Below are 24926 nucleotides of genomic sequence, written 5' to 3' on the forward strand. Positions count from 1 at the left end.
GGCCAGGGAAGGTTTGCCGGAAGGGGGCGGGGCCAGGGAGGGATCCGCGGGCGCGCAGGAGCCGGGAAGCCGCGCTGCCGCCCGATCTGGCGCCTGGTTCCGCGGTGAGTCCGGACTCCCCCCTCGGCCGCTCCGCGCTCCTGGCCCGCCGAGCTCACCTTGCGGGGCCATGGTGCCCGGGAGGCTCGTGGGGATGCGTTGGCTCGCTGGATCCGCGCCTCTTTTCGAGGGGCGGCAGCAGCACCCACCGTCTGGAACAGGGTGCGGTTGGGCGGGAGCCTTTGCTGTACTTTCTTCGGTGCCTGCTAAAAACCTATTTCGCTCCGACAAGCCTACCCAGATATGTAGAATTTTGAGATTATTTTAATCTCTTTTTAACTTTTTATTGATCTTAAATTGTTTTTCAGTGTTCCTGCATCCTGTGCCTGTTCTGGTTTTATTCTTTTGTAGGCCACTTTTGTAGGACGCAGGTGGCGCTGTGGGTAAAAGCCTCAGCGCCTAGGACTTGCCGATCGAAAGGTCGGCGGTTCGAATCCCTGCGGCGGGGTGCGCTCCCGCTGCTCGGTCCCAGCGCCTGCCAACCTAGCAGTTCGAAAGCACCTCCGGGTGCAAGTAGATAAATAGGGACCGCTTACCAGCGGGAAGGTAAACGGCGTTTCCGTGTGCGGCTCTGGCTCGCCAGATGCAGCTTGTCACGCTGGCCACGTGACCCGGAAGTGTCTCCGGACAGCGCTGGCCCCTGGCCTCTTGAGTGAGATGGGCGCACAACCCCAGAGTCTGTCAAGACTGGCCCGTACGGGCAGGGGTACCTTTACCTTTACCTTTAGGCCACTTTGAGGTTTTTCAAAATACATTCAAACAGTATCTAAACTGTATGAGATAACTAAAAGCGAGTGAACGCAATGCTAGAGGCTTCTCCGGCTGAGCGGGGTTCTCCTTTCCCCCTCCCTCCCCGAGGTCCTTCCAGGAACCGCCCATGGCCCCATCCCCATCTGGGCTTCCGCGAGGCCACATTCCCTGCTAGCCCCCTTCTGGGCGTGGCCAGAAGCAAAAGTGGGTGGAGCAGCGAATCCTGGGAATTTACCTCTGTACAGAAAGACCAGCCTCCTCACCGAAGCTCCCTTCTCCGTCGCCCAGCCAAGCACGGCCCGGTGCCCTGGGCCTTCAGGAACAGATTCCAGCCAGACACAGACTCTGCATGAGGAGTGTGTTAGGATGGGCAGAATCATTCCCAATTCCTTTGCTCAGTCTTGGAGAGGACATTGCTGTGTTTTCCTTACTGCCTCTGCTCTTCATCTCTTCGTAGCAGCCTGAGACTCGGGTTTCAGTTGCAAGGAAAAGCTTCCTCTGCTTAACTATCCAGCAACATTCTAAGAGATAAAAAGTTTTAGCTAAGACTACTATTCAAGATGCAAGAGAAAGGCAGGTAAAAAGCAATATATGCATGGCATATATGAATCGTATTATTCACTGGGAACATAGGAAATGGCATTATGCAATGTGATACTATTTGTCTCCCTAGTCCAGAGTTGTCTCTTCTGACTGGCAGCCCAAAAGAGTAACGCTATACCTGTCTACTCAGAAGTAAACCCCCATTGAATCTGATAGGTCTTACTTGTAGGAAAGGGTGTCTAGGATTGCAGCCTACTGCTCGGCCCTTTTGTACAATTTCCCCTGCTTTTCATGGATAGGAAAGCTGTTATCCTGAGCATATCCGTTTTGCAAACTTGCTCCAGTAGGAAAATTAGGATTTCTCTTGTCCTCTTGCTGGACAGCTGGGATTAAATATTGTGCAGGCAGGTGAGGGGCTTCTTTTGACATAATCGTTAGATTAAATACTATGTGGCAGGGATTCCATTTTTAACTACTATTTTGTTGGTAGAAGGTTGCCTGTGAAAATAATTCCTCTCCCTGCATTTTATTTATTTAATATCTATTATATCTTATTTCATATAATTTATACACCGCCTGTTCATAAGAAAACCTCAGAGCTGTTTACAAAAGAAAAAACAGTAAAATCCAGAAAAATTACAACCCTACTTTAAAACAACCTGTGAACCTCCCTGAGATCTTCAAATGGGCAGAATACGAATTTAATTAAAAAACACCTAAAAAGAAAACATACAAAAGATGAAATACTAAAGCAGATTAAAATTACCTCAGCTTTCTTAGCGTCTGGATAGGCTTGTTTAAACAAGAATGATTCTAGCAGGCCCTGCAAGTAGTGCAGGGGAAGCCCCGGCCCTCTTCGCCCCGGTCTCTCGATCTTGACTGCTTTCTTTCTTTTTGGGGGGGAAGGGTCTTCCTTCGCTAAGCCAATGATGTTGCGGTTTCCAGTGAAGAAGAAGAAGAAGAAGGAGCAGCGCTTGCATCTGCCCGGCCCGCCAGCTCCCCTGGCGCATCCTGTGCGCTTCCCCAAAGTGGTGCTGTGCCTGGTGGAGAAGAGGATGGGAGCCACGCGCAAGGCTTTCCTTACCACTCTGGCCCGCCAAAAGGGTTTCTGCGTGGAGGGTGCCAACAGGTAACAAAGGAGGTGGGCCAGGCTCTCCCTCGGAAGAAGGAAGAGGGAAAAGGGGGCAGCCCATCCTGGATTTTCAGGCCACAAATTTCCTGGGCACATTTTGTTCTCTTATGGTGCCAAGTACTGCTCCAAAGAGCAATAATGTGGTAGCATGAGGAGGCCAAACACCTGATAAAGTGGAGTGATGTGCCCTTCTAGGACAGTGACATGTTGCAGGACACCCCTGCCCCCCCCCCGAAGCCTACAGTCCGGCAGTGGTGGAGGAAGAGGTGCGCACTGCCCCGGGTGTCATCACTGAGGGGGGTGACAAAATGATAAAAATAAGGTGTGTGTTTTTTAAAAAATGGGCTCACGAAACTTTTTAGTTCAGTTAACAAACGTAACAAAGCGCAGCTGGCCCTGGGCACCACATTGCCAGGGCCAGCACTTGTCTCCCTACAGCTGAGGGGGAAGGCGGCGGGGAGGCTCCATGCAGCTCGCCCCGCCCCCATGGGTGGCTTGCCCCGCCCCCATGCCCCGCGCCCAGCTTCAGGACACCTGCGACGCACCTGGCACCCGAGCAGCTAGCTACGCCACTGCAGTCTGGAGGGGCCCTCTGTTTGCTGGGCTGGGTTGACTGGGTTGGGTTGCACAACGATGTTACTCAGAGTCTTCTTTCCCCCTTCCTCCCCCCCTCTATGTGGTGCTTTCCAGTGACTGAGTCACCCGCGTGGTGTCAGAGGGCAACTCTGGAGATGAGGTGGTTGAGTGGCTGCTGAAGAACGGGAGCCGCGGCATCAAGGTCTTGGGGGGCTGCCCAGCGCTGCTGAACGCCAGCTGGTTCACAGAGAGCATGAGTGCTGGGCGGCCTGTGGAGATTGAGCCCAGGCACCGTCTCCAGGTGAGGAAGGAACCTTGCAGAGCCTCCTCCTGGGTTCCAGCCAGATGCAGGTACACCAGGATTGCCATTCCAAGCCTTCCAGACGTTATTCATTCCTTTTAACATGAGGAGCACTTTCGCTAATGGCTGCTCCTGCTGCTGGTGCGCAGCTTCCGCTCGCATCCTGGGGCCAAGTTCGCAACCGGGAGCATCTACTTCCAGGTTAGCAGAGCTCGTAATCCGAAGCATACGTAAGGAGGACGGTGCGTAACGAGGTTCCACTGTATTGATTACTTACAGAAACACCTTTCTATTTTTTTTTTAATAAATTTTTATTAGGGGTTTTTACAAAATAAAGTACAAAAATAAACAACCTTTCTTTTATCTCAACAGAGTTTCATGACTTCTTTGGACTTCCTCACATCTCCCGCTGCCATTTTCATCATCATAAATTTTTCCCAGCAATTTATCATCTAATTTGCAAATTTTATAACCACTTATTTAAATATAATCCTCTGTAAATTAATTTCCCTTAATCTCACTTTACATCCCATTTCGATCCGATTTTGTGGTGGCCAATTATTTATGATCAAACATCCTACTTAACTTTCCACCAAATCACAATATTTTTGTAAATAAATCTTAAATTTCCTCCAATCTTCTTCAACCCTCTCTTCTCCCAGGTCTCGAATTCTGCCAGTCATCTCAGCCAGTTGCATATAGTCCATCAGCTGCATCTGCCATTCTTCCAGAGTGGGTAGATCTTGAGTTTTCCACTTCTTGGCGATAAGTATCCTTGCTGCTGCTGTTGCGTACAAAAAGAATGTTCGGTCCTTCTTTGGCACCATCTGGCCGACAATGCCCAGGAGGAAGGCCTCTGGTTTCTTAAGGAAGGTATACTTAAATACCTTTTTCAGCTCATTATATATCATTTCCCAGAAGACCCTCACCCTGGGACAAGTCCACCAGAGGTGAAAGAATGTTCCTTCATTTTCCTTACATTTCCAACATTTGTTGTCTGGCACATGGCATATTTTGGCTAGTTTAACTGGGGTCATGTACCACCTATATATCATTTTCATTACATTTTCCTTCAGAGCATTACATGCCGTGAAGTTCATCCCCGTGGTCCACAACCTTTCCCAATCCTCAAACATAATATTATGCCCAATATCCTGTGCCCACTTTATCATGGCCGACTTAACCATTTCATCTTGTGTATTCCATTTCAACAGCAAGTTATACATTCTTGAAAGTACTTTAGTCTTAGGTTCTAACAATTCTGTTTCCAACTTCGATTTCTCCACCTGGAATCCTAACTTTTTATCCTTTTTAAAAATTTCTTGAATCTGAGCGTAATGTAACCAGTCTCGCACTTTGTCTTTCATTTTTTCCAAACTCTGCAATTTCCAATTGTTGCCCTCTTTCTCTATTATTTCCCAATATTTCGGCCATTTGGCCTCCATATTGGGTCTTTTTCGGGCCTTAGCCTCCAGAGGTGATAGCCATCTTGGAGTTTTATTTTCCAATAGGTCTTTGTATTTTGTCCAGACATTAAACACTGCTTTCCTGACAATATGGTTCTTAAAGGCCTTATTGATCTTAACTTTATCATACCATAAGTATGCATGCCAGCCAAATGCATTGTTAAAACCTTCTAAATCTAACACATCAGTGTCCTCTAGAAGTAGCCAGTCTTTTAGCCAGCAGAAAGCTGCGGCTTCGTAGTACAACCTTAAGTCTGGCAGGGCAAAGCCCCCTCTTTCTTTCGCATCAGTTAATATCTTAAACTTAATTCTGGGCTTTTTGCCCTGCCAGACAAATTTAGAAATATCTCTCTGCCACTTCCTGAAGCACTCCGTCTTATCCACAATTTGCAATGTTTGAAATAAAAACAACATCTTAGGCAATACATTCATCTTAATAGCAGCAATTCGGCCTAACAAAGAAAGCTTCAATTTTGACCAACTGTCCAAGTCTCTCTTAATTTCAGACCAACATTTTTCATAATTATCCTTAAATAGACTCAGATTTTTTGCTGTTATGTTTACCCCTAGGTACTTTACTTTTTTAACCACAGCTAGTTCTGTTTCTCTCTGAAACCGTTCTGACTCTGCATCTGTCAAGTTTTTTCCCAACACCTTAGTTTTCTGTTTGTTTAGTTTAAAGCCCGCTACCCGACCAAAGTCCTGAATCAATTGTAACACTCTTTTTGTACTAGATTCTGGCTCTTGCAATGTCAAAACAAGGTCATCTGCAAAAGCTTTAAGTTTATATTGTTTCACTCCGATCTGAATCCCTTGCACCAACCGGTCCCCTCTAATCAAGTTCAAGAGCACCTCCAGGACAGAAATAAACAGCAAGGGGGAAATCGGGCAGCCTTGTCGTGTCCCTTTTTCAATCTTAAACTCTTCTGTAACCACATTGTTAACTATCAGTTTTGCCTTTTGTTCTGAATAAATCGCGTCAATCCCATTTTCAAAACCCCGCCCCACTCCCATTTCTTTTAAATTCCCCTTCATAAATTTCCAAGAAATATTATCGAAGGCCTTCTCCGCGTCTATAAAAATTAGAACTGCTTTCGTGTTAATATTTGTTTGCAAAAGTTCCAAAATGTCAATAATGTTCCTTGTATTAGCAAATAAATGTCTTCCTGGGAGAAAGCCTGCCTGGTCTTTATGAATTATCTCATTTAAAACTCTTTTGAGTCTTCCTGCCAAAACGTCAGCAAATATTTTGTAATCCACATTTAAAAGGGAAATGGGGCGGTAGTTCTTAAGTTGTGTCTTTTCAGTTTCTGATTTTGGTATCAATGTGATGAAAGCTTCCTTCCACGATTCAGGCGCCTTCTTTCCCTCCATAATTTCATTGCTGACCTCCATCAATGGTTGAATCAAATAGTCACTTAATGTCTTATAGTACTTGGAGGTCAAGCCATCTGGCCCTGGAGACTTGCCCAACTTCATATTCTGAATGGCCTGTTCTATCTCTAGTCGTGTTATTTTACTATTCAGGAGTGATCTATTTTCTTGTGATAGTTTTTTAAGTCCATTTTTCTCCAAAAATTTTGCAATCTCTTCCTCCTTTTGTGGCCCTTGAGTGTATAATTTCTTAAAATATTTCTGGAAACATTTTCTAATTTCCACCGGGTTCTGAATATTCCTTCCTTCTATTTCCAAATTTGTTACTATGTTCAGCTTTTGTCTCTTCTTCAACTGCCATGCCAGCAGTTTCCCACATTTATTAGCCGATTCAAATGTTTTTTGTTTCATTGATTTAATCTTCCATTCTATTTCCTGATTTATCAGTTTGGAATATTGTGCCTGGTGAAGTTTAATTTCTCTCAAAATCGGCTGTGACTTCGGGTTTACTCTTAGTTTCTTCTCTAACTCTTTAATTTTCCCCAAAATCTTGTCCTTTTTCTCATTTTGTAGTCTTTTCTTTATGGCGTTCTGTTGTATCAAGAACCCTCTCATCACAGCTTTGCTTGCGTCCCAGATTGTTCTTTTTTCCACAGCAGTGTTCAAATTTATCTCAAAATAGTCCTTTATTGTTTTTTTGGCCTTCTTGATAATCTCCTGATCTCTAAACAAGTTGTCATTCATCTTCCATCTAAAGGAGCCGGTTGGTAATAATGTCATGTCCATTTTCAACGCGTTATGATCGGAGCAGGTCTTTGGGCAGATTTCCACTTTCTTCACCTTAGGAGCCAGACCTCTAGAAATCCATATTTGGTCAATTCTTGTCCAAGTCAGTTGGGCTTCAGAGAAAAATGTTCCTTCTTTCCCTAAGGGGTTCTTTGTCCTCCATATATCAATCCAGTCCATGTTGTCTGTCATTTCAAAAAAGGTCTTTGGTAGTCTGCCTTCTTTAGTAACCTTTTGGCTTTGTGACCTATCCATGTTTGTAGAAACGATCCCATTCATATCTCCCATCATAATGATGTTATCATAGTCCAGATAATCCAGCATAATCTCATGCAACTTCTTGTAAAATTCTGATTTCCCTTCATTTGGAGCGTAGATTCCTAATATCAAAATTTTCTCTCCTTGGTGCTGTATTTCAATTGCCAAAATTCTTCCATGTTCATCTTTAAATAGAAATTTTGGTGAGAGGCTCTCCTTTGCATATATCACCACTCCTCTCTTCTTAACTAAGTCCGAAGATATAAATTCTTGGCCTAACCTTTTATTTACCAATATTTTTCTGTGGAGCCTAGTCACATGTGTTTCTTGTAAACAAGTAATGTCTAGTTGCTCCTTTTTTAATATGTGAAAGATTTTCTTCCTTTTTTCCGGGCTGTTGCAGCCATTTATATTCCAACTTAAAAGTTGCAGAGACATCCTGGATAGATCTGTTTAGTTTCCTTGGGATGGTATTTTGTTCTGTAAGTCTTCAGGGTTCTGAGGTACAGGCACCTGTGGTGGTTCAGGCCCTGAGGGTAGTTCAAGTCCTTTATGAAGGTCCTCTCCGTAGGCAGTCAAAAACTTATCCCTATCTTCCAAAGTTCTAATTTTAATCTTCTTCCCTCTAAAGGTAAAAGATAGTCCTTGGGGAAAGTCCCACCTAAAGATGATTGAGTTGCTTCTCAGCAGTTTTACTAAGTCCAAATATTCAGATCTAAGATCCAACAGCTGTTTAGGAATGTCCTTAAAAATCTCAATTCTTTTGTCCGAAATATTCAAAGAGCTTCCGTAGTGCAGGCCCAAAATCTTGTCCCTTTCCTCCTTTGATCTCAACGTAATCAAACAGTCTCTGGGCCTTTCTCTCTTTGTGAGTCTTCCAAGTCTGAAGGCTGACACAATTTTAAAATCTTCCTCCTCTAGACCCCAGAACTTGGAGAATTCTTTGGTCAAAAACTCAGCTAGATTACCTTCTTCCACTTCTGGTATCGATCTTATCCTTAAATTAATCTCCCTGTTCCGAAGTTCCAACATGGAGAGATAGGTCTGGTGTTCCCCAACCTGCTTACTGAGCGGCCTTACTTCTTTTTCCAACTCTCCCACTCTTTGGCTGGTCTCTTCGGCCAGTTTCTGATTTTCACCTGCAGCCTCCTTCAGTTGTCCGATTGCTTGTGCATTCTGTGCAACTTGCCCAGATAATTTGTTTAAAGTTTCTGTATTAAGGTCAATTTTCGCAGTTTGTTGGTCAACTTTCCTCTCCAAAGACTCCAATTTCTCAAGAATTCTCTCTAGTACAGAACCAGATCCTCCTGAGGCCATCTCTTCTAGTTGTAAATCCTCAGTTTCTTCCTCCCCTGCCTGTGACAGGGAGGTGACTTTTTCCTCCGAGGGCAAAGTGGGCACAGATGATCTGCGTGCTTGTGAGGCTGCAGTTACGGTTGTCAGAGTTGTTTGTCTGGTTCTTAATCCCTTTCTTTTTGCGCCACTCATTCCAAAGTTATCTAGCAGTCAAGGTCAAGCTGAGTTATTCCCATGGGAAAGCTACGGCCCAGATGGTAGCAGTCAAACAAAGGGCCGGGAAATAGAAAGTAAAACAATGTTTTTGTTGTAAATCCTCAATCCTCTAGGGGGAGCATAAAATGTCCTAGGAAGAAGAGTCCATTCCACATACGAAATCTGAACCAATACTTAGGGATCTTCACAAAAGTAGTTTTAGCAGAGTTGGTTTTAGGTTTGCCACAATATTTCAAGTTGTGCTTACTGGAGTTCCAAAATGCAAGAACGTAACCATTCTGAACTCCCTCAGACTGTCTCAAAGTTTAAATAGAATGTATCCAAATTTGCAGTCTGACAGTTCTACTGCTCAGGCAGTTCTGACACCTGGGCTTCTTAAACAGAATTGTAATCCACAAAGAAAGGAGTATATAAGTCCTAATAAAAGTCCAAAAATCAATTGCTTACAGTCTTTAAAGGGAAAAGTAATTTCTGCGGGTGCTCAATCTGAGCTGTCAAAAGTTCTCTCTATGCCTCCACTCCTCCTGCTCTTTGCTTTAAAAGTCAATGGCTGCGGAGGACGGACTTCCTTTTCCTCGTCTCTCCGCTTTCAGCTTATTTTCAATATTTTTAGTCCCGAAATTTAGTAAAGTCCTCAATTACTCACGGGTTGTTACGTTTTAGAATCTTATGTTGAAGGAAGAAAGGTCGGCGCTCACCGGCAACGGCAACGCGGCTTCGCTCCGCTGAATGCGCATAGACCCACAGCGCCGCTACCCCCTCTGCGATCCGGAGCCCCTTACGGGGTTCCCTCAACGTTTCGGGGGTAGCTCCTGGCGCCCGCCGGGTCCCGAGACCGCAGGCTTCCGCTGCCTGCGGTTTTCCAGAATGGGTCTCCGCTTCGCCGTAGCGGACGACCCTTTTCCAGCGTAGCTTCCCTCTCCCGGTTAGGAAAGGGCAGCCATTACCGTTCGCGCCGCCTCCGGAAGTCCACAGAAACACCTTTCTAGGCCCCCAGTGCACCTCACAACAATAAAACCGCCCTGCTCCTGTCAGGCAAATGCTGAGTGTCAGTGACTGTGTAGTCACAACAGGACTGCTGAGAAATTGGAGGTGGGGTTCTCAGCATATCTGGCAGGGTGGGGTGGGGGTGTCCGAAGTATAGAGGATTACAAATGGTATTTAGGAAAAAGTCACCTAGGAGAGCAACGCCCCCCCCCCATCAAACCTGCCTGTAAAGACTTGGGTTTTGTTGTGTGCGCTGCAATCACTGAGAGGCTAGACACTCCATGGGTGCCAGCGCTTCCCTGGGTTTGGTAGAGTAGAGTAGGTTCCAGCCCCATGTTGGGCAAAAGATTCCTGCATTGTAGGGGGTTGGACTAGATGATCCTCATGGTCCCTTCCAAGTCTACAACTCTGTGAATATAGGTTGATGGAGACGGTGGTGTCCTTAGGCTACGTGCCTTTATTTACACATCTATGCAACCTGAGCAAAGGATGGAGGGGTTCACAGCATGAAAACTCCAACTGATAATGCTTTTTTCCTATTGGGTTCCAGGGGAGCTCCTTGTCATAACTTTGGGTCAAGCTCAGGGCAGGCAGGCTTGCCTCTGGGTCTCCAGCATCAGCCAAAACTGAGACACCCAAAACTAACTCCCCCTGGCCTATTGTTCTCCTTTGTAGGAGGTGGGGGGGGGGAGGGAAAATGCCTCCTCTCTGCTGGAAGCCTCTTCAGTTGTCACTATGGCAACCCATCTCTTCTTTGAGGTGCTGAGGAGGCCAGCCAAGGAACAGGTCTGGAAGGGACCCATGGATGTCATGACAGGCTAATCCCTCAAACCCATAGTGATAGGGCTGGCTGACGGCAACCCTGAATAGGAGCTCTCTCTACTGCAACATTTCATTGCGAGTCCTGCAGAGGAACAAGGTCAGGCAAGGCCCTGCATTGTTTAACACTTGCTCTTAACGGCGTTTGTCTAGAATAGCTGTGTGGTGTTTTTTTTTTTGGGGGGGGGGTGATCTGTAAGTTAAACAGGGAGGTAGACAAAGTCTGCCCAGCACCATTCCCAGAGTGGTTTAACAATCAATCCCTCTTTCCAGGGAACCCTGGGAATTGTAGCTCGTGACAACTCTTGGCACCCTTAACCACAGCTCTCAGAATTATTTGGGGGAAGCCATGGTTGTTTAAGGCGGTATTATAGCACTTTAAATGAATGTGGCCTAGGAGTGGCTTGAGTACTGTCATTTTTTGTGCAATTAGTAATTCCTTACCAGAAAAACAGGGTGGAGGGTGCCTCTCTAATGCAATTTCTCTGTTTCTCTCTCCGCAAACACAGTTTCCCAATTTCTCTCTTCCTACCCACCCCCCAGTTTCTTGCTCGTGCTCTGTTGTGACACTACTAGAGTGTGACTAAGAGAAAGCGTTTGGGGAACTGACACTTATACAGAAGGAGGATGTAAAGTTTAAAAACTATTTTTAGTTACTGACTCTGAGCCCTTCAATGCAGGGGAGCTAAGTGTTCTGTCTTTCAGGTGGCTGCCCATGCAGAGACGCTGGAGGCCAGGTGCCAGTTTATGCTTGCCAGCGCCGAACTCTGCTGGCGCACAGGAACCAGACACTCACGGTAATAATCTGTTTCTGGGGACAGGAATAGTTTGGGCATCCCCTTGGAGTGATTGAGCAGAGAACAAGGCTGCAGGGACAGAGAGTGTCTCTGTCACACTCGTGGCATATTACTTAATACTTACGAAAATTATTGCAGATAAACGCAGAAGCAGGAAACCAGAGGCATATGGAAAACATGTTGAGCCCATTGGAAGGGATGAACAATAAGGGATGGAAGAAAAGCAGCTCAACCTAAATATGGCAAATCATAATATGGGAGAAGCTCTGGATTTCTTCCTTGCTCACCCAGCTCAAGCACTGCCATATGGTGCAACCTCACTAAATTGCATAGCTCAGGGATTGAGGGCACCCCCATAATAGAAATAAAGGTTCCACCGCTTTACCGGCCTTGACAAGCAGCCTGACAGCCACAAAACAGGTGAGGAGTTTCCTAGCGCGGAGGCAAACGGCAAATCTTGCATCTACCTCCCCCTCTGCCTGTTTTTAAATCACCTTTAAAAAAATTTCAATGCTTCTGCTTATTGTGTGTGTTGCTGATTTGTTTATGTATTTTTTTAAAAAACTTGTAATTTGTCTTGAAGTGCCATGTGTCTTAAAAAGGGAGTAATAGTAATAATTTTATTATTTGTACCCCGACCATCTGACTAGCTTGCCCCAGCCACTCTGGGCAGCTTCCAACATCATATAAAAACACAGCAGAACATCACACATTAAAAACTTCCATTTCCAGGGCTGCCTTCAGATGTCATCTAAAGGTTGAGTAGTTCTTTATCTCCTTGATATCTGATGGGGGGGCATTCCACAGGGAGGGTGCCACTACCGAGAAGGCCCTCTGCCTGGTCCCCTGTAACCTCACTTCTTGAAATGAGGGAACAGCCAGAAGACCCTCGGAGCTGGACCTCAATGTCCATGCTGAATGATGGGAGTGGAGATGCCCCTTCAGCTATACTGGGCCGAGGGTATCAATTCTGTTCAGAAATAAGTGGTCGGGAAAGGTTCAGGTGCTAAACCTTTTGCGTGTCAGGCTGTTGTTGGGGGCACAGGAATGGTAAAGATGGCAACCCTAAGTCAGAGTATCGCTGTGTTCAAAGCTAGCAGGTCAGGGCAAACCCTTCTGCTCTGTCCTTCTCCCTGATGTGCTAGCTTTACCCATGCGGGGAGAGTCTGCCTTGATGAATATGTGGCTGCATTCAGAAGCATGAGACTTTGCATATGCAGTTGGTGAGATGGTCAGATCCTCTTTTGAGTGTTTGAACTTGCATTTGCCAGGGAGTCCCCTTTGAGAATGATCCTTAATTGCCTTTCCCTTGACAGGAAATGCTGCAAACGATGGCAGAGGAGGCACACTTTTGTGGCAGCGAAGCCCGCAGCCTGGCCTTCTCCAGGGCTGCCTCTGTCCTCAAGTCCTTACCCTGGACAGTCAGAAGAGTGCAGCAGCTGCGCTCCCTTCCCTGCGTAGGAGAGCACTCCAGGAGAATCATCCAGGTGATGGCGCTCTCTGAATCTTCCTCTTTTTCCTCCACAGCCTTGGCTTCTCTCTTCTGCCACGCTCTACATGCCACCAGAAGGTTTCCTTGCTGACTTTGCACCCAGAAGGAAATGTGACCTTCAGGCTGATAAAACCTCTCCACTTCTACTCCGCCGCTGTTCCCTAAAGGAATGCAGACCTCCCAGAGTGGCAGGGAAGGTTTTCCCAGCCCTGACGGAGCCAAAATGGTGTCTGTTCTGATGCCCTTGTACACCTCCAGGAAGCACCGTGGTTTAGCCTGCTACAGCAACTGGTTTTTGCCATTACCAGGACACAGGTCTTTGGAGAATCTTTTTCCTAGACACAATACTGGTATATTTCACCTTGAGTTGCAGCTGGTACTTCATTATTCTTTGAATAATGTCTCTTCTGGTGTCTTGAGCAGAAAGAGGTCCATCTTTCCCATCAACTTCTGCCCGATCCCAACCCCCTTCTTTTAACCGGAAGTGTCTGGAGTTGAACCTTCCACACGCCAACCTGGGTGCTGCAACTGAGCCCTGCTCTCTTCCAGAGTGTCAGAGCTCTGTGGATCTTTTAGCAGTTCTGTGGATGGGGACCATCATGGCTGAGACAGCTCTGCCTTTGTCTTTTTTTTAAAATAAATTTTTATTGAAGTTTCCACAAATTTTTATCACAACAAAGAAAAAACACAATAACAAACAGAAAAGAAAAAAGACAAAATAGAGAATACAAACAGAAAACACGTATAGATTCAATTTTTACTTTCTTATAGCTTACTTTCCCGACTTCCTCATACCTCCCCTTTCTGTATTCTAGTTTCTGATTAATTTGTCAGCAAATCCTTCCCTTACTTTTAGTTTAATTTTAATGTTATTCATTTTCTTTAAATTATCCCTTACCGCTATTAACTCCTTATTTTATAATCCAGCATCATTTTAACAATCATTAATTTTACAGTATTTCTTTAGATAATCCTAAAAAATTTTCCAATCTTCTTCCGCCGCTTCTCTTCCCTGGTTTTGGATTCTGCTCGTCATCTCTGCCAAACCCATATAGTCTATCACCTTCATCTGCCATTCTTCCACGGTGGGTAGATCTTGCGTCTTCCAGTACTTTGCGATGAGTATTCTTGCCGCTGTTGTAGCATACATAAAGAAAGTTCTATCCTTCCTTAACACCAATTGGCCAACTATGCCCAGGAGAAAGGCCTCTGGTTTCTTAGGGAAAGTGTACTTAAGTACCTTTTTGAGTTCATTATAGATTAGCGGGACGCAGGTGGCGCTGTGGGTTAAAGCCTCAGCGCCTAGGACTTGCCGATCGAAAGGTCGGCGGTTCGAATCCCTGCGGCGGGGTGCGCTCCCGTCGTTCGGTCCCAGCGCCTGCCAACCTAGCAGTTCGAAAGCACCTCCGGGTGCAAGTAGATAAATAGGGACCGCTTACCAGCGGGAAGGTAAACACGGAGATGCAGCTTGCCACGTGACAGCGCTGGCCCCTGGCCTCTTGAGTGAGATGGGCGCACAACCCCAGTCTGTCAAGACTGGCCCGTACGGGCAGGGGTACCTTTACCTTTACCTTTTATAGATCATTTCCCAGAAAGCCTTAATCCTTGGGCACGTCCACCAAAGGTGAAAGAATGTTCCTTCAATTTCTTTACATTTATTTATTGTCGGGCAAATGATAGATTTTTGCAAGCTTGACTGGGGTCATGTACCACCTGTAAATCATTTTCATAATATTCTCTCTTAGGGCATTACATGCCGTAAATTTCATACCGGTGGTCCACAACCTTTCCCAGTCAGCAAACATAATGTTATGACCAATGTCCTGATCCCACTTAATCATTGCAGATTTAACCCTTTCATCTTGTGTATTCCATTCCAACAGCAAGTTATACATTCTTGCCAAATTCTTAGTACTGGGTTCTAACAGTTCAGTCTCTAATTTTGATTTTTCCACCTGGAAGCCAATTTTCCTGTCCATTTTAAAAACTTCCATTATTTGATAATAATGAAGCCAGTCTCTCACTTTCCCTTTTAGCTTCTCAAAACTTTGCAATTTTAATCTGTCCCCTTCTTGTTCCAAAATCTCTCCATATCTCGGCCATTTGGCCTCCATATTAAGTTTTTTTTTAATAATAATATTTATTGAACATTTTCAAATATAACAGAAAAAAGAAAAGAAATAAAACATCCATTTTATAACCTTATTTTCATTAGCATCTTTCCAGGACTTCCCCACTCCACCCCCTCTTGTATTCCAATTCCTTCAAATAGATTCAGCAAGTTCTTACCCCAAATTTCAAACTTATTATAATTAACCCAATGTTAAGAATGTTTTTCCATCCCCTAAAATCGACCCCGCTCCCTTCCACGAGTTCCCCTCTTCAATATGCAGAACAGATTAAAATAAAAGAAAATAGAAAAAAGAATAAAGTATAATTTAACACCCTTCGGATTCCAAATTTCCCTCCCCCCTTTCCCGGTTGCGTTCCCCAATGTCCATCAATGCCTGTTGTCATCCTGGAGATCCCACATCTAGGCCAAAATCCTTCACAAGTCCACTTTGCCGTCTTTTTAATAGTCTTTGCCGTCTTTTTGATCATCTTTAGTTTCGAGCGTCCAATCTTGGAAAAACTCTTATCTCAAAAAGGTCCATTTTTTCCATCCAGATCTCTATATTTAAGAGTAAAAACTCCAATTTTGTTTCTTTAGACCTTTCAAATCTGGATGTCCCAAATGTTCCCACTTCCAGCTTTGTCCAATTCTTGTTGTTCATGTTGTTCTTATTATTCTCTCTCCTCACTTTCCTCTAGTTTCTTTTCCTGCTCTCCTGCAAAAATGTTCCAATTCCAAAAGCTTCTAAATCCCCTACAGAGGCTTTGTTATTCAGGAACAAAACTTTACGTCAAGTCCCTTCCATTCTTCAATAGATAAATCTATTGTCTCCTTTAGTGTAGAGACCTCTGTAGACAAAATAGTGTTCCATTTCTGCAGTTTCCCAGGAGATAAAAAGTCCAATTCAAATTCCATGCCAGCAATACTTGTAGTGTCCCACAGCCCCTCTAGAGGGATTATAGTAACTCAGTTTCCTTCCAGATCGCACCCAACAGTCAAAGTAACTTGTTATTCCTTGTTTTAAACAATTTATATCTAATTTGTAACAAATGTAACCGGCAAAGTCCTCATAACAAAGTTCTATTTTTATTCTTCAGCTTTGACAGCCCCTTTGACAGCTGTCAAAGCCTCTGTTTCTCCTCTCCCGGCGCTCTCGCGGATCGCTCCCGGTTCCGGGGGGGGGGGGTTGCATTTTAGCTCACGTTCTACTTTTCTCCTCCAGCCCAGTCTTATAATTTTCCATCGTGAAATTAGTAACTTTATCAAACTTAGGTAGCACTCGATCTTAGTTGTTAAATCCTTTGCTTTAAATCCTCTACGACAGGGGGGAGACTGACTTCCTTTTTGCACCTCCCCCGCTCGCTCCGAATTTAAAATTTATTTTTTTCCCCCCTTTTTAAGTCCAGTTTCCAATTACTCACGGGTTGTTCTTTTAATCCGAATTTTCAATGGAAGAAGTCGGCGCTCTCCGCCAAATGGCATGCGGCTTCACTCGGTAGGGGAAGCGGAGGACTCATAGCACCACACCCCCCCCCCGGCACCCGCTCCGGAGCCTTTAAAAAGGCTCCTTCGCGGGTCGGGGGGACGCAAACGGTGCCCGCCGAGTCACCATGCCCATGGGTTTCAGCGCCCATGGTTTTTGAGGGTCCCCGCGACGCCGACGCGGTAGAACCCAGCCCCTGCCGAGCAGGCTCCCTCCAGAGCTCGGAGGGAGTCCGCCATTCGGCGATGGCGCCAACCCGGAAGTCTGGCCTCCATATTAAGTTTTTAAGAGGCCTTTGCCTCCATTGGTGACAAACCACCTTGGAGTTTTGCTTTCCAGCAAATCCTTATATCTAGTCCAGACATTATATAATGCTTTCCTGACAATATGGTTTTTGAAACCTTTATGAGCTTTAACCTTGTCGTACCACAGATATGCATGCCACCCAAAAATATTGTTAAAACCTTCTAAGTCCAAAATGTCAGTGTTCTCAAGAAGTAGCCAATCTTTCAACCAGCAGAAAGCTGCTGATTCATAGTAAAGTTTAAGGTCTGGCAGGGCAAATCCGCCCCTTTCTTTTATATCAGTTAATATCTTAAATTTTATTCTCGGCTTCTTGCCCTGCCAGACAAATTTAGAAATATCTTTCTGCCACTTCTTGAAACAATCCATCTTGTCCAGTATTTGCAATGTTTGGAACAAAAAAAAACATTCTAGGCAATACATTCATCTTTATAACCGCAATTCGACCCAACAAGGAAAGCTTCATATTTGACCAGATTTCCAAATCTTTTTTCACTTCAATCCAAGATTTCTCATAATTGTCTTTAAATAAGTTCACATTTTTAGATGTCATATTTATCCCCAAATATTTCACTTTCTTAACCACAGTTAACCCTGTCTCATTCTGAAGCCTTTCTTCTGCCTTTGTCTCCCCTGACCAGGAGGTGCTGGAAGACGGTGTGTCTGCGGAGGTGGAGCGAGTCAAGCATTCCGAGAGATACCAGGCAATGAAGGTGCGATGGCTGTTACCGAACGGCTTTTGGCCTGGTGTGGGTAACCTGTGGTCCACCAGAGGTTGTTGGCCTAGAGCTTCTGCCAGTCAGTATGGCCCTGTGGTTAGGGATGATGGGATTTGTAGTCCACCGACATCTGGGAGGCCACAGGTTAGCAATCACTGGCCTAGTGGTTACGGTGGGTGTTGGGGAACATGCAGTGGCCCTTGGGCACGTGTTCTGTGCCCCTGGATCCTCTCTACTCTCAGTTATGTGAGAGTAGAGAGGAAATGTTCCCTGTGGTGGGAAGAGTGTTGTTGTGCTCAGGTCCTGCTTTTTGGATTTCCATAGACATTTGGTTGGCCACTGTGAGAACAGTATGTTAGGCTAGCTGGCCTTGGGCCTGATCCTGCAGGCTCTTCACAAATCAAATCAAATCTTTATTGTCGTAGTCAATGGCCAGCATTAAGAAAGCAAGTTGTTCCTGAAAAACCTCAGTCAGTGATGAACCTATCTAGACCACCTAAAAACATTTAAATCAATCCTCACAGTTATTAATGACATGGTTGCCATAACCAGTATCAGCCATCAAGTGCCTCGGTAAACGGGAATATTTTTAAATTTCTGAAAAATAGCAATGAGGGAGATGCAGCAGGGTGCGCATTGCACAAACAAGGAGCCACCACCAAGAAGGCCCTGTCACAAGTCGGCGACGGTCAGGTAGCAGCCAGAGGAGGTGCTACCACAATGCAAGTCTCTTTGTACATGGCAGGGCAATGCTAAGGCACATCCTTGGGCCTTCGCCCTGTGCAGTAAACGGAATAGATGCCCTTGAATGTGCTCCAGAATCCTTCCATCAACAAACTTTTATTCAGTAGGTTTTCACAAAGATCTTTGGGGTTGGGGTGAAGACGGCCAGCCGGTGGTATCAGGAAGGACTGAGGACGCTGGCTGACCTGCAGGCACATCGAGCAAAGCTGAGCAAAGAGCAGGAAGTTGGTAAGTATCCATGCAGTAAGAAGAGGGACTTGGGGGTTAAAGGGGGGTAAGGGTAAAAGGAGCAAGAGAAGAACGTGGACTGATACTGTGGTGGCCGGGGGGGGGGGCAGGAGGCTGTCTCTGTCTGTGACCTTGGCATGTTAGCTTGGCATGTGTTCATTCAGAGGTCTGCCCTGTCCCATCCCATTTCTCATCAATTTCATGTTGTTGGCATGTATATAAAAATATATCTACACACATGTTGCTTTCCTCATCGTATCAGCAATTTCATTTTAAAACCCATGAAATTATACATCATTTTTGTACACATTTTGCCCTAAAGTATTTATAGTATGAATATTTCAACATATAATAAGCACTCTAACATAAAGATCCACATTATTTATATATGCATTTTTGACCCAGGCTTTAGAAACTGATTTTGTGGTTTAATAGCTATAGTTGCTTTTTCTATTTTCATTTATTTTATTTTTAGAAAAAGGTAACTGGAGCTGATCCTGTTCCACTTTAGATGCCAAATATATATTATCAGTGAATCATAAGTTTTCACAGAAAATTGAAATTACTGAAAAGTGGTATAATAACTTGTCAATTTTTAAACAATTAAATCTCTTTGGGCTGTAGCCAACTAAATTTTACTCTGAGTAGGTCCATTGAAATGAATAGACTGAAGTTAGTTGCAATAATTAATTTCAGTGGGTCTCCTGGGTATGCCTAGCATTGCATACCAGTTGTTATTTCACAAAATAACACTCATCTAGTTTTTGTTAATTAGCAAAAGTATCAAACCAGAAGAAAAAAAATATATTTTATTATTGTAATTTGAACTGTCAGATGCCTAGCTCTAGTTCTGGCTTGAGTACTTTGTGGAGAGCGACAGATGTGCCTGCTTTGTGGCTGCCTTGGGCCCTTTGCCCAGCACTGGCGTGGGCTCTTGCCTCCAGGGCAGAAGCAAGAAGTTGCAAGAGCCCAGAACACCATGCCTTATACCATGTCAGAGTCTGACCCCTTGGCCTATCTAGCTCAGTACTGTCTGCACTGACTGGCAGTGACTCCAAGGAGCTTCCGACAGGACCTTCCCTGCCCTCCCTGGGATCTTCTGCATGCAGTGCAGCAGCTCTGCCATTGGGTTGTGCTCCTTTCCTTATCTGTATTGGATGGACAGAAATCTGCTGCCTTCCTGTCTCCTTGCTTTTTCGTCCTCAAGTGCTGAGGGGCTCCTGAACACACCTGGTGGTGGGTTTCTTTTCCCCGCAGGGCTCCTTCATTATGACGACCTCAACACCCCAGTGGAGTGCGCTGACGCAGAGGCCATTAGCCAGGTGGTGCGAGACGCAGTGGGGCAGTGCTTGCCTGGGGCTTCTGTGACGTTGGCTGGTGGCTTTAGAAGGTGATGATGGGCTCTTGACAAACATGCTGGAAATCCTGTGCCAAGAATGTGCCAAGGTTGATTCTTCTCATCCCCAGGAGGTACTTACTCCTGCAGTGGGACAGGAGACTAATTTGCCCCTCTGGTAGAGCACAAGTCACTTTCAGAATCTGCTTATAAATGCCACATTGCAAGGAACTCTGGAAATTGCCCAGTAAAGCAGGATAGGGATCTATCGCAGATATTTTAAGCGTGCTCTCAAAATGATGGTCCTTCCTGGGCATCTTGAGAGAGGCTGGGACTGGTTGTCTGTAGCATAGATATGCCTTGCCTTTGCTTCTGATGAGGAACAATTCAGGAAATGATGTTTGCAGTGGGCAGGGGAGACTGGCACAAAGTACAACTGTCACATTCCGATGAAGAAAGGAACACAGGCGTAAGTCCTCCTCTGCCATTCTTCCTTGGAGGCCAGCAGGTAGATGGGGTGTGCAGAAAGAGGAAGATGTGCAATTAGGTTTTATTCAGTCAAGCATTTATTTAACCCAGCAAAGCAGGCCTGCTTCTGTTCTCACACTGGCTGCCTTTGCATGTCCTAAATAATAGTTCAGTGTGATGTTGATGCACCGCAGGAAGCCTTCCATTTCCACGCTGCCTCCTGCTTCCCACACGTCCAGGAGGAGGAGATCAGGAGCTTCTGCCTTTCCTCCACCACAGCTTGCGATTTAGTCACACTTCAGGGTCCAGCTAGACAACTTGACAGCGATTTATTTTAAACAAGCCAGACCTGCTAACTTTGGGTGGTATTCCTATAAGTTTTACTCAGAATAAACTCGCTTAAATTCATGACCGTGACTAAGCTAGGTCTATTAGTTCAAATGGGTCTACTGTGAGCAAACATACTTGAATGACAGCCCATGGTTTGAAGTTGACCTGTGTTGTTGGACTACAACTCCCATCATCCCTGACAATCCCTGATCCTGCTAGCTAGGAATAATAGGAGTTGTAGTCCAACAACAGCTGGAGACTGAAGTTTGAGAAACACTGGCCCAGTGAGCCTATGGTTAAACAAAAGCCGAAGCTTCCATATCCCTCCAAGCCACCCAGGAGCAGAAGAGTGAGCAAAGAGGCTCACAGCGCTCCTTCCCATGGCATCAAGCTGTGTCTTAGGATGACATGTAAACATATCCATTAAATGAGCAAAGATTTGCCATGTGGCAATGAGCAAACCAGGCTAGTTCTGACTTGGATTAAGTCTTGGCTTAGAGGATGCGCGCAGCAAGAAAATAAACTGGAGTCATTGTCCAGAGCTGGACTGGACGGAACAAGAGAGCACAGCCTGTTTTGCAGGGGCTTCCTCCCGTGAGAGAGGTGGCTTCCTCCTGCCTGCCTTCCCCGTGACTCAGTGGTTCCTGCTATGTCTTCCCTTACAGAGGGAAACAAACCGGCCATGATGTTGACTTGCTTCTCACACACCCTACGGAAGGCCAAGAAGTGGGACTGCTGAAGAAAGTCATCAGCTGGCTGGATAAGCAGGTTGGAGCAGAGTTGGGTAGCCCAGGGGGAAATATGGTGGGGAATCATAAGGATTACTGGGAAAGCGGTACATGGAACATTTCAGACACTCTCAAAGCAGAGGTAGCACAGTGACCCTCTAGATCACAACTCCCATCATCCCAACCATTGGCCATGCTGGCTGGGAGCTGGCGTCTGACAGCATCTGGAGGGCCGCAGCTTCCCCCATGCCTGTCCTAAAGCCTTGATATTGGCAATTCCCAAACTGTATGGGAGGCTGCGTGGGAGTGGGGAAATTAAGGGATTGACGGCTGCTGTGAGCACTAAGTGCCCACCTACAGAAGAGCCGGCCCCTTACATCTCTGCAGGTTCTGTTGCTCCAGCTTTCCCTTATTCCTATCAGCTTCCACACACTGGGTGGGTGGGTGGGTGATTCTGTTGTGCATTGCTGACCCAGGAGGCTGCTTGTTGCATTTCTGCAGGAGTTATTGTTCTGAGCATGGCCATGTGTGTCCAAATCAGAGGCTTCAGCAAGAGCATAGAATCACAGAATTGTAGAGTTGGGAGGGAACCCCTGGAACGCTTAGGGCAACACGAAAACCTATTTCTGCACCTTTTCTAGGTGCAAGTGAGACACATGCCTCGGCCATCAGGTGTTTAGAAAACCCTTGGCCGTATAAATGCTGAGTGGTGTGACTTTTGCATTCTGCTGCCCTGTCTTTCTAGGGCTTCTTGCTCTATCACAGCAGCCGGAGAAACACTTTCCAGGCTCGTGAAGACCCGGAGCTGTGGAGCAGTGCAAGTAGAATGGACCATTTGGAACGATGTCTCTCCATTTTCTGCCTTCACCTTCCTGGGGGTGTTCAAATTGGTGCCGGGGCTCAGAAGCCTGGTGGTGCAGTGACAGGTTCTGGAGTGTCCAGTTTCTGGAAAGCTGTGAGGGTGGACTTGGTTGTGACTCCCTTCAGTCAGTTTTCATTTGCTTTGCTTGGCTGGACAGGCTCAAAGGTGAGTTCAACAGGTATCTTGCCTGGGATTGGAGTTTTCCATCATGGATCCTGGTTCTGTATTTCAATTTGCATCTTCCTTTCTTTTTCAAAACTTGGAAGGCCATAACACACTGTAAAGAATCCTTATAGCAGTTAGTAAATGTCTCAGGCCAGCACTAGGAACTGCACTGGAGTCACCACCTCCTGCTTTAGGAAGCCATTTCTTAGCATTTTATACAAGGCATTTATACCCCACTGTTTAGCCAAAAAGGCTCCTAGATACGTAGCATTTCTCCCTAATTCTGGGTAATCTTTACATCGGGAAGGGACTGTGTAGTCCACTTGCCACTGGTTGCAAGAGATCTAGTAGAATTGCATGCTCTCCACAGAAAGCAGATGTGAGTTAAAAGGAGGTGAGAACGGTTCATCTTTCAGAGACCCTGCAGACACACTTTTGGTGGCTATGTGCTGCAGGTTTAAGAGCCTTTTAATTACAGAATGAATGAAATTCTCATGCAAGCCATTTGCCAGGGACTGCCTTAGCAACCCATTTCCTTTCTTCTCTCCCCTTGGCTACGTCCCAGAATTTTGAGCGTGACCTCAGGCGCTACTCCAAGCACAAGAAGAAGATGGCCCTCAGCAATCATGCCCTTTATCACCTGGAGCAGGTACATGGCTTTTAACATAGGAGCATCAAAGAAGGAAGGGTCATTCCACCTGGGTTGCCTGTGGCTTTGCGCCCGGTTTATCCTTATAGAACCGGGGAGAGGGGCATTTTGGGCTCCTTTGTAGAACAGGGGTCTTCTGTTTGTGGCCCTTCTTCATGGGCCAACATCAACAGGTGGGTGGGGCAACCTGCCTGTCAAATCACATGATGCCACATGATTGACAGGCTTGTCCTGCCCACCTGTCATCCCTTGTGCAGGGATTGCCAAAGTGGGGGGGAGGGCAAAGGAAAGGAGCACAGGCAGTGGACCTTGTGCTTTGCCTTGACTTGCAAAACACCCCTCTGATTTCTCCCCCCACCCGTGCGCTGGCAGGCAGGGAGGGAGGGCCTTGGCAAGGGGGCTCCTTGTGCTTTGCGGAGCTTGCAGAAGGCACCTTTCTTTCTGCTTGCCGTTCCGTCCCCCGTAGGGAAGTGGTGCATGCAGCCAAACTGAGCAGGATGCAGCCCCTGCTAAATCGTTTTGGCTGCAAGTGCCTGTTTCTGCAGCAAAGGCAGAATTGAAACCCTTCCTTCCCATGGTATCAGCTGGTGGAACAGTGAGCGGGGATTCTGGAAAATTACCCCTCCCCATTTTTCAGGAGTCAGTCCTAAGGAAAAATCTGTACCTGCTGCCCTGCAAGAAATCTTTGGGAAAAGAAAAGGCTGAGGAGTGAACCCTGCACAGATCTGGAGTCCCCAAGAGGGCTAGATGGCGCCTTCTACGCCTCCTTCCTGCAGCCAAGCTGGTGCCAAAGGTCTTGTTCTGCTTTCCTTTGGACGGCATCAGAGAGGCTGGGGCAGACTTGCTGTCTGGGCAGCTCAGGACCTCCAGACATACTGCCCAGGCTTGCGCCCTGCAGAGGTTACTTCAGTGCAGCTTGACTTCACCCCTGGAGGCACACTCCATTGTCTCTTGAGACAACACTGGCATTGCTGCAGAATTTTCCATTTGTTTTTCCGCAAAAAGGCCGGTTTCCAGGGCTTTTCAACAGCTTGTGAAATGTCACCAGCGGGGATGGTTGCCCTCTGCCTCCAAGGTCGGTGGCAGCAATGCTTCTGGAAACTACTAGAGGGCAGCAGGCTCTTGTGCTCAGGTCCTGCTTATGGTTTCAGACAGGCACCTGGCTGGCCCTGTGAGAAGAGGGTGCTGGCCTGATCCAGGAAGGCACTTCTTACACACGTAGACAAGGCGAGTGGTGGAGAAGACTTTCTGGCTGTTGGGCTCCTAGTCCTTTACCATTAAGCGTCCGAAGTAGAAGCATTGCCCTTTCTTACAGTGCCTGAGACAGGAGTGACACAAATTCTGCAAAACAAGGATGTTTGCATGCAATCTCTTTAAGATGCATAATTTGTGCAGCTTACAAAGTTTGGTGCAAAAATTTTGTGGTGGTTTTGTTTTTTCCAGAATGGAGTCTACAGAGCCCTACTCAATGGGCATAGGGAGAAGGTAGGATGTGGAGGAAATCATTTCAGCCTCTGGTTAATTTGTTTATGTGTGTGTCTTTTAAACCCCCTTCAGAAAACATTTTTGACCGCTGCCTCTGAAGAAGAGATTTTCCAGCATTTAGACTTGGAGTATGTACCCCCAGAAGAGAGAAACTCCTGATTTCTGCCATGCAAATCACCTACTTCATCCCATGGAAATCACTGGTCCATCCAAGTGAAATGGGAACACATTCCAGCTCCTCTGAATTGCCTGGCACTCTTGCTGTTGGAACAGGAGAACCTCTTGCCTTTTTACACTGATTTCGGACATAGGCCTGTTGGATCAGAAACCTGTGTGTGTGTGTGTGTGTGCGCGCGCGCCTGGGTGTCCTATTCTTTGTTCATGGATTTTAAGGAAATAAACAAGCACTTTTTTCTGTGTC

The 24926-nt window shown here is 46.0% G+C and overlaps 1 protein-coding gene and 1 long non-coding RNA gene across 2 annotated transcripts; one reads left to right on the forward strand and one right to left on the reverse strand.

Annotated features, from left to right (window-relative positions):
• Positions 1-86: 86 nt before the first annotated feature.
• POLM (DNA polymerase mu) lies at positions 87-24926 on the forward strand. Its single transcript, XM_083753302.1, is given in 14 exon segments — positions 87-104; positions 2299-2521; positions 3215-3218; positions 3222-3401; positions 11309-11345; positions 11348-11400; positions 12717-12887; positions 17433-17504; positions 18362-18482; positions 19740-19872; positions 21282-21384; positions 22090-22371; positions 22937-23020; positions 24578-24926. Coding segments are annotated over 13 exon segments (1530 nt in total). The 5' UTR covers positions 87-104; positions 2299-2318; the 3' UTR covers positions 24665-24926.
• LOC310851264 lies at positions 2292-11355 on the reverse strand. Its single transcript, XR_014567671.1, has 2 exons — positions 9779-11355; positions 2292-3686 (listed from the first exon to the last, which is right to left on the reverse strand). It is a non-coding gene; the product is annotated as an uncharacterized lncRNA (long non-coding RNA).

This window comes from Podarcis gaigeae, assembly GCF_964106915.1.
Source record: "Podarcis gaigeae genome assembly, chromosome: 8".
Lineage (NCBI taxonomy): Eukaryota > Metazoa > Chordata > Lepidosauria > Squamata > Lacertidae > Podarcis > Podarcis gaigeae.